General features: G+C 38.1%; 2 protein-coding genes across 2 annotated transcripts; one reads left to right on the top strand and one right to left on the bottom strand.

The window, feature by feature from the left end:
* Positions 1-160: 160 nt before the first annotated feature.
* LOC129793474 (uncharacterized protein CG16817) lies at positions 161-2,316 on the bottom strand. The gene is made up of 4 exons (XM_055833550.1): positions 2,172-2,316; positions 1,082-1,168; positions 726-985; positions 161-645 (listed from the first exon to the last, which is right to left on the bottom strand). The coding sequence occupies exons 1-4, from the start codon at positions 2,186-2,188 to the stop codon at positions 506-508; spliced, it is 504 nt and encodes a 167-aa protein (XP_055689525.1). The 5' UTR covers positions 2,189-2,316; the 3' UTR covers positions 161-505.
* A 150-nt stretch (positions 2,317-2,466) lies between these two features.
* On the top strand, positions 2,467-6,991 carry LOC129793470 (uncharacterized). The gene is made up of 4 exons (XM_055833536.1): positions 2,467-2,698; positions 2,869-3,899; positions 3,962-4,650; positions 4,771-6,991. Exons 1-4 carry the CDS (start codon positions 2,654-2,656, stop codon positions 6,927-6,929), a joined length of 3,924 nt encoding a protein of 1,307 aa, XP_055689511.1. The 5' UTR covers positions 2,467-2,653; the 3' UTR covers positions 6,930-6,991.
* The last annotated feature ends 2,456 nt before the right edge of the window (positions 6,992-9,447 follow it).

Here is a 9,447-nt window from a genome sequence, read left to right as displayed (position 1 = left end):
ACCCAGAATGTGAAAAATTTCTTTTTTCTTTTGTTTTAATGAATCCAATTGCTTTTATTTAATTGATTTTCCATGTTAGAAATGCATAAAATGAACGCGAAACGGTTAAAACAAATTACAAAAATGCCCCAAAAAGAAATAAATAAAAATGCAAAAGGAATAATTTACGAAATGGTCAATTTATTTGGCTATTGTGTGAGATGTATTGTAACGTATTGTAAATTTTAATGCATCTCTCTACAAACCATTTTATGATATCCTTATCCTGTACATCATTCCTCAAAATGTTGTATTATATCCATCATTGGATATTACAAAGGAACCCCAATCCCAAACATTCGATTGAAATCAAAAATTCTCTTCTGATGTACATTACGAATTTTTTTTATACCAGTATTGTTTTTTTTTTACGATTAATGATACATCTCGCCAGAATCTTTACACAATAAAAGTGTGTGGCTTTGAAAAACGATACGAGATAGTTGAAAAAAAAGGGGGAAGTTGTTCATTCTAGACCTGGGTATCCATCATCTGAATCTTCTTCGTCGTCTAAGTCACCAAAGGATGGCTTATCCTTGCCGTCGGATTTAAACATTAAATTCGAAAGGTCCCCATCGAAGTCCCCGCCATCGAAATCAGGCCCATCTGCGGAAGGAATAAAACATTCAGAATCAAATTTAAAAAAAAAATCTAGAAAGGTCATTAATTTCGCATTTAGCTCTTACCTCCCATCTCATCGTCTGACCCCTCATCTTTCCATTTATTAAAGTCTACTTTGAGCCAGTGGGGCTTCTTCTTGTCATTTGTCAACGTGGGCCAGTAGGGACCGCTCTCAGCTTTGGGAATTGTGAACTCAACACACCTTGTTGCATCCTTCCTGGTTACCTTGTCGGGAATAATGTTCTTTAGAAATGTAAAGGAAATTTCGTATTGTTTATTATCCGCTGCGCCGGTTCCTTTGAAACTCATTGTATTTTCGGTGAATCTGACAAAAAAAAACGGCCATGATTATACTTTTTGCTTAATTTTAAGAAAAAGAGTTTTAGTTTCTCTTTTTTTTTTCTTAATTTTTTTTCCTTACTTATGTTCTGGCTCTTTGCATTCAACGTTGATGGTGAGATAAATGAGGTCGTTCCTTTGTGCCCAAATTACGGGTGGAACTGTCGTTCTGTTTAAACAAAAAAATATAAATAAAAAAATTAGATATGTAAAGAATTTTATTCGTTTAACTTAATTGATTTAAAACAATTAAAAAGTGAAAAGATATGAATATGAATTTAGAAGCTAATTTTTAACCCTAAATCTCAGAAATTGAACAATTTTCTATGACAAAGTTAGTTTAATTGGTTTATTTTGCAAAGGAAATCACTCAAAACGGCTTAATCGATTTGCAATAAAATTTTTATTCAAAGTATTTTATGAAATACTTTTCAAAGATATCTGATTGAACGTTCTTAACCGTTCTTATGTCGGTTAACCTTTTCGTTTTCTTTGGCTTACACGTAGACCCAAACGTGAAACATCATATTTTCCGATTTTGTTTATTAATTCAATTATTTTTCCAAATTAGAAATTCATAAAATTCACGCAAGAGTTAAAAAAAGAACATTTTGTTTGAAAAATATTCTCTGGGCTACCTAAAAATATCCTGATACAAAGAGCACATGTTTTAATGTTTTATAGATGTTTCAATGTGTACATGAAAGTATTAATCTGATTTATTGGAAAATAGCTTAATATAAGGATTAAAAACTTTTTAATCTCTTTCGAAAAATTCTTTGGATAAATTTCTTCAAAAATTCAAATATTGATTTTAAAAATAAAACTATCCCATGTTGCCCGGGTCTTCCCTACAGAAAATTCGGGAAACATAACCCCACATTGTTTTAAGAAATTCCCCCATCTCATTCCTGCAATTACCCAAAATAAACTTTTCAACGAAGATTTGCTCAAAATTAAGTAGTTTGCCACGAAAAACAATCCCAAAATGATTTTTTGGAGGAAATTTGTATTTTTGAATGAAAAATCGATTTTTCCCCGTGTAATGGACGCCGGCACCCCAGCGCCAAACAGCGGGAGGCAAGGGAACAAGTGCAGAAAGTTCTGCCCTTTTCTACAAATTCAATTCCCTCCCATTCCCGCACAATTTGACTTTTCAATTTTATACTTACGTTGCTCCTGGCGACATTGTGAACAGACTTTTTATTAATTTTTGATCAAAATTAGCTTAAAACGTGCCCTTTCGTGGGTTTTAATTTGAGGTTTTTTCCAATGCGTTTTTTTGACAACTATTGACAACAACCCCGTAAAACGTCTACTATGGAATTATCTTTGTTAGTCCCTGGACATTTTCCCTAATGTTTATTCATCGATTCAGTCGGGCCTTTGTGAAACTGACCATGCGTCGGGACTTACCTCGAGAACGTCCGAATATTTGTCCCATTTGCCCATGAAGGCTTTTTGTGGAGAAATTTTTTACAGTGTAAACTGAATAATTCAAAACGACGAATTTTCTTGTTGTTGGCGTTTCTTTTCTTTTTACCACAAAAAAGCTCAATTTTATAATGTTTTAATTCCTTGTTCTTGTTGGGAAATTGTTAAAAAAGTTCTCAGAGAGTGCCTTAATGTTTTTCCGTGAAAATTGCAGTTGAAAATGATGTGTGATTCTGAAAAGAATCGTTTGTTGAGGTTAAAGCAGGTAAGTTTGCTGCATTTTCTTCCCTTTTCCGCGTTTCCACGGAAATTCTTTTTCTTTGAAAATATTTAATTTTCTTTTTTGTAAAATTCTAAATATTTAAACACGAAAATTTATCAATTTTTTAAAGGAATTTCGTCAAGAAAATAAAACAAACTTTCACTTTTTCTCAGGTGAGACTGCAATCCAAGGAAATTGCTCAAAATATCCGGGAACGAGTTGCAAATGAGAAGCAGAGGCAGGAAGAAAGGATAAAGGCTCAGAAAATTGAGGAAGCCAGTAGGTGGAAGAGGAGATATTTTCAAGAGAAAGGAAAACAGTATGCGACGTCTTTGTCTCACGTTGGGGAAGCTCATGCTGAGGCTGAGAAGGAAAAACTACTTCCAGCAGTTCCCAATAAAGCCAGAGTGAGGGCTAAGCCAAGAATCCCGGAAGTGGCAAAGAAACGGACAGCCGTGCGAAGAAAATCTCCGGAAAAAATGAAGAAAACTTCATCGAAAGTTGTTCAGACGTCTCCAATGGAAGAGGAAGTTGTTATTTCTTCCGATAGTGATTCCTCGAGTACCCTTGTGGATGAATTTCAGCTCATCACCTCATCGGATTCCACTGAAATCTCACTTCCTAAAGCCCCCAGATCCCCGTTAATCAGGAGAGAGGCTACAATACGAAAACGTCCGGAAGAAGTTCTCATGGAGAATCATCCCATTGGAATTCAGAGAGCCCCAGAAGGGGTTCTAACGGAGAAGAATTGCTTCAGTCAAGTCTCAAACTTGCTTAAGAAGAAAAGTGGCTTGAAGGAAGTCAATGCCTTTGACATGCCCAGCTGGGGTAATAGGCAGCCTCCTTTGACAAGAAGTCCTCCATCGAGGGACTTTAATCACTTCCTCAGAGAAGCTGATCAAAGTGAAAAGCCCCCTGAAGAAGCTAGGTCACCGCGGAGATTGTTAAACGGTCCTCACAGAGATTCCAGGGCCGAGGAGAAAGCAAAAAGGAAGAAAATCGTTGAGAGTCCTCGTTCGCACAACAAAAAAGTTCATTACTACGATCATCCTAATCGCTTTCACAAGACTTACATCCATCCGGAGGATGCTGTCGTAAAGGCAGGACCATCGAGGAGTCAAAATGCCTACGAGGATGCTCGAGAGGAGGTTTTCCGAGAGAAGTTTTCAATGAAAATGAAGGATATTGAAGACAAGGAGAGGAGGTAAAAATATTAATTTCATCTAAAGAATTATTCAAATTAATTCAATTTTTCTTTATTTTCAGCCGTGTTGAAAAAATTCGATCAGCTCAAGCTTTGGAGAAAGAACGAATGCGAAGGCAATACGAGAACTTACTGGGAAGAATAGATGAAGGTTTCAAGGAACTTAGCACCCCAGTACTGCAGAGAGATGAGCACAACGAAGAACTTGTTGAACGAAGTGAAGAAGCTCTCAATCCTGAAGATTTTTCATCTAAGAGGAAGGAAAAGGTCCCAAATGGGCTTCTTCAAGATGATTTGGATGTGGATTTACTTGAAATAATGGGAAGAATTCTCAACAAACTCGATGAAAATAAGGTACAAATTATTGAAGAAATTCTCAGCAAGAGGAATCCTGAAAAATCAGATGAGAAGATTGAGAAAATCATCACACAAACGAAGGATATTGGAGTTCAATCGCAATATTCCCCTCCGGAGAGGGATACATCGGAGTCAACGGTTGATCAGGTTGAGATTCAAACAGTTGGACAGGCGGACAAAGTGGAAGTTGTATCCTTGAAGGATCCAAAGAAGAAATCTCAAATACAAATTGTAATTAATGTTAAGGACAACACGCCGAAAATTAATAACTTGGGCGCGATGCCTGAAGATGCAATTGAGATGGCGAACAATGAGAAGAGGAAGCGCTCAATATCATACAGAAATCTTTCAGATGTCATTGGGAAGAAGTATCCAAAGACTCCGGAGAAAAAAGGTAAATATTTCGACGCTCCCGAAGATTATGAACCATACTCCTGTGTTAAAAGATAATTGAGGTTAAGTTTCTTGTGAAAGCAAGCCTTTGAATAGACTAATTAATCAAAATTCTTTATAGGAAAAATTCTTGTTGATACAATTTCATCAATCGCATCAGAGAGCTCAGCTTCGACAGTCTATCATAGTCCTCCATCTGCCCTTTACAATGATATTTGTCACTTTATGAAGGGAATTCAGCAAGAATTTCCCCTTCAGGGTGCTCCAGCGCTCATGGAGAGAGCCCCTGTGCTCAAAAACAAAGCTCCTGCGGTAAAAGATAAAGCTTCCTCGTCGAAAAAGGGAGAGAAGCAATCAGAACTCCTTCGGAAGTACATAACAAAGCTCCTGCAGATGCCTCGAACTGAGGTGGATGCTTTAAGCGTGAGTTCCGGAACGGAAATTCCAACGCCCAATGCATCAGTTGTGAATGTTCCACAGAATATTGCAGAAGAACCACAGAAAGATATCCCGAATGATCCTCTAAAACTTCCCAAAAAGACCAAGAAAACAAGTACAAAATGCCCAACCCTTAATGAAATTCCCGTAGAGAGTATAGCAGAACCTGCAGAAAGGTGTAAACCTCAAGAAAACAACATTCCGCAGAGGAAAGAAGTTGAAAAGGAGAGGCATCCATCAAAATCATCAAGAGCATCCCAAACTGTTCCGGAAGACAAGGAACTGCAGGAATCTGATTTGCTGAGAATAAAATACGCAGACTACACGGAGAAGTACATGAAGAGGATACTGAAGCTGTCCAAATTGATAAGTCAAGTGAGGAATGAGAAGAATCGCTTAATAGCTGAAAAGCCTCTGATTTCCTCCGGGAGTGACAATGGGCTTGATACATCGACAAAGTACAAGGATTTCCCGCATAGAACAACGGGGGAGAGTACAACGGACATGAGTAGTGTGTCAGAGATGAAATCCACCAGCACGGGGAAAGATGAGCAGATGGAGGGGAATTTAACAGCGTGCAAAACAATTGGATTGAGCAAAGACAGTGGGATTTCCATTTCACGTCCTGTCACCTCGACGGAGATAAGAGATAGTCCGGAAGTCAGGTGGATCCCCTTGAAACGAGGGGAGAAGGCAAAACTTCCAGCTGAGGAGGGTGCAGGGAGAAAAACATTCGAAACATCGAAGCCAGGAACATTGAAAAGTTCCTCGCATGAACTATCGACGATTGCTGAGATGGAAACATCGAGAATCCCAGGATCATCCATTGTGAGCAATCAATCGAAAGTTGAGGAGGCTTTTAGGGATCTCAAGGAAGCCATTGAGAGGATTTCCAATGAGATTGAGTACCAGAGATTCCCATCTTTTGAGGAATACGTCCAGAGGTTGGCTGAGAGTTTGCAAGATCAATCAATGGGGCCCGATGCATCGGGGCAGGAGAGGAAGCTTCTTGAGTACTTTAAGGATCTATCGCGGGAAATGATTTTCCAGAAATTCCCCTCATACCGGGAATTCCTTCAGCAAGAGGGAGTAGCAGCTGGTGCAACGGATACAATTGATTTAGAGGCTGCTTCTGACAATGCTGTTTCGGAATTTAGTCTTCCGGACGTTGTTGCTGAGCTTATTCAGCGAAATGTTATGGATCATCCCTTCAGGAATTCTCCTACCGTTGAAGAAATGTCCGCAGGAAAGCAAGCCCATGCAGAGGAGGAAGCCGAGAAGCCGTCCAGGAATGTCTCTGATCAACAGACTGAAGTTCAACCGAGCAGTTCCAGTAGTAGCATCAACTTGGAAGCAGATTTCCGGCGGGTGGGACTTAGGTGGGCAGCAAATATGCTCGAAAGGACGCATGAGCATCAGCAAATGTCCAGCAGTGACAGCTCAACGCAGCTCAATAATATATATCCAAACCTCAGGGTTCCCTTTCTCAATTTCCCCGGGAATGAGAGCAGCTTTGTGGACAGGAATATCGCCAAGAGTCCTGAGAAAGATTCCCCCAAAACCGCCGCGGAAGAATCTCAGGAAGCAGGGAAACCGCTCAATCTCCTGGAATTCCTCAATAGGGAGCTGGAAAAGAAGTCAGTCAGCTCAGTTTCCATCGATGACTCATCCCTCACGAATTCTCGCCTGAAATCCCTGCTGGATTCAATCTCCCCGAAGGAGATTCAAAGGACCTCAACACCTGTTACAGGGAGCAAAATGCTGAGATCAGCAAAAAATTCATCCAGTTTGACAATCTCAACGGAAAGTAAACTTTCATCGATCGATAGCGTTAAGGAATAATTTAGAATTGTTAAAATAAAATGAATTAATGAATAAAGCTGCTTTAAAAGTTTGGCTCAAAAGACTGGTTAAGGATTTATTAGTTTTCTGTATTCAGGCTAGAAATTTTATTAATTAAAAATTAATTGAAAAAATATATTTTTTGTCTTTTCATTTTGTAGATTTTTAATGTTTCTTTTTATGACTTAATTATGATTAAAAAAAATTCGTTTTAAAGCAAAAATTCTTTTAATTTACATATTGAAGATTGTTTTTAAAATAAAACGGACCATTCGTGGTCGCAAAAAAATCGATTTTATTAATTGAAGACTCAAGTCGATATTCACCATTAAAAAATCGCTAAAATGTTTGAAAATCCTCAATATTCTGTAAAATCTGAATAGGATAGGAATAGATTCTCACGGATAGAAAATGATTCTCACGGATAGAAAGTGATTCTCACGGATAGGATATGATTCTCACGGATAGAAAGTGATTGTCACGGATAGGAAATGATTCTCACGGATAGACGTTTATTCTCACGGATAGGAAATGATTCTCACGGATAGAAGTTTATTCTCACGGATAGAAAATTATTGTCACGGATAGGAAATGATTCTCACGGATAGAAAGTGATTGTCACGGATAGGAAATGATTCTCACGGATAGACGTTTATTCTCACGGATAGGAAATGATTCTCACGGATAGAAGTTTATTCTCACGGATAGAAAATTATTGTCACGGATAGGAAATGTTTCTCACGGATAGAAAGTGATTCTCACGGATAGACGTTTATTCTCACGGATAGAAAATTATTGTCACGGATAGGAAATTATTGTCACGGATAGGAAATGATTCTCACGGATAGACGTTTATTCTCACGGATAGGAAATGATTCTCACGGATAGAAAGTGATTGTCACGGATAGGAATAGATTCTCATGGATAGAAGTTTATTCTAACGGATGAAAATGATTCTCACGGATAGAGAATAATTCTCACGGATAGAAAATGATTCTCACGGATAGACGTTTATTCTCACGGATAGGAAATGATTCTCACGGATAGAAAATGATTCTCACGGATAGGAAATGATTCTCACGGATAGAAGTTTATTCACACGGATAGAAGTTTATTCTCACGGATAGAAAATTATTGTCACGGATAGGAAATGATTCTCACGGATAGAAAGTGATTGTCACGGATAGGAAATGATTCTCACGGATAGACGTTTATTCTCACGGATAGGAAATGATTCTCACGGATAGAAGTTTATTGTCACGGATAGGAAATGATTCTCACGGATAGAAAGTGATTGTCACGGATAGGAAATGTTTCTCACGGATAGAAAGTGATTCTCACGGATAGACGTTTATTCTCACGGATAGAAAATTATTGTCACGGATAGGAAATTATTGTCACGGATAGGAAATGATTCTCACGGATAGACGTTTATTCTCACGGATAGGAAATGATTCTCACGGATAGAAAGTGATTGTCACGGATAGGAATAGATTCTCATGGATAGAAGTTTATTCTAACGGATGAAAATGATTCTCACGGATAGAGAATAATTCTCACGGATAGAAAATGATTCTCACGGATAGGAAATGATTCTCACGGATAGAAAGTGATTGTCACGGATAGGAAATGATTCTCACGGATAGACGTTTATTCTCACGGATAGGAAATGATTCTCACGGATAGAAAGTGATTGTCACGGATAGGAAATGATTCTCACGGATAGAAGTTTATTGACACGGATAGAAAATTATTGTCACGGATAGAAGTTTATTCTCACGGATAGGAAATGATTCTCACGGATAGAAAGTGATTGTCACGGATAGGAATAGATTCTCATGGATAGAAGTTTATTCTAACGGATAGAAAATGATTCTCACGGATAGAAAGTGATTCTCACGGATAGAAAATGATTCTCACGGATAGACGTTTATTCTCACGGATAGGAAATGATTCTCACGGATAGAAAGTGATTGTCACGGATAGGAAATGATTCTCACGGATAGAAGTTTATTGACACGGATAGAAAATTATTGTCACGGATAGAAGTTTATTCTCACGGATAGGAAATGATTCTCACGGATAGAAAGTGATTGTCACGGATAGGAATAGATTCTCATGGATAGAAGTTTATTCTAACGGATAGAAAATGATTCTCACGGATAGAAAGTGATTCTCACGGATAGAAAATGATTCTCACGGATAGAGAATAATTCTCACGGATAGAAAATGATTCTCAAGAATAGACGTTTATTCTCACGGATAGGAAATGATTCTCGCGGATAGGAATAGATTCTAACGGATAGAAAATGATTCTCGCGGATAGAAAATTATTCTCGATAGGAATTGATTCGCACGGATCGGTTTTTTGTGACAAAAAAAAACAGAATTGTGCAAATTTCCGCCTAGAAAATGTATTAACAGCATACGGAAAGCCCCCCGGGGGCACTGCAACGCATTTTTTCCCGTATTTCTCACTGTTTTGCACAAAAAAAGTTGCTTTGAGGTTATGTCTGCG

This window comes from Lutzomyia longipalpis, chromosome 1 (genome assembly GCF_024334085.1).
Source record: "Lutzomyia longipalpis isolate SR_M1_2022 chromosome 1, ASM2433408v1".
Lineage (NCBI taxonomy): Eukaryota > Metazoa > Arthropoda > Insecta > Diptera > Psychodidae > Lutzomyia > Lutzomyia longipalpis.
The sequence above is the reverse complement of the archived record's forward strand: the minus strand, read 5'-3'. Positions and strand labels throughout refer to the sequence as shown.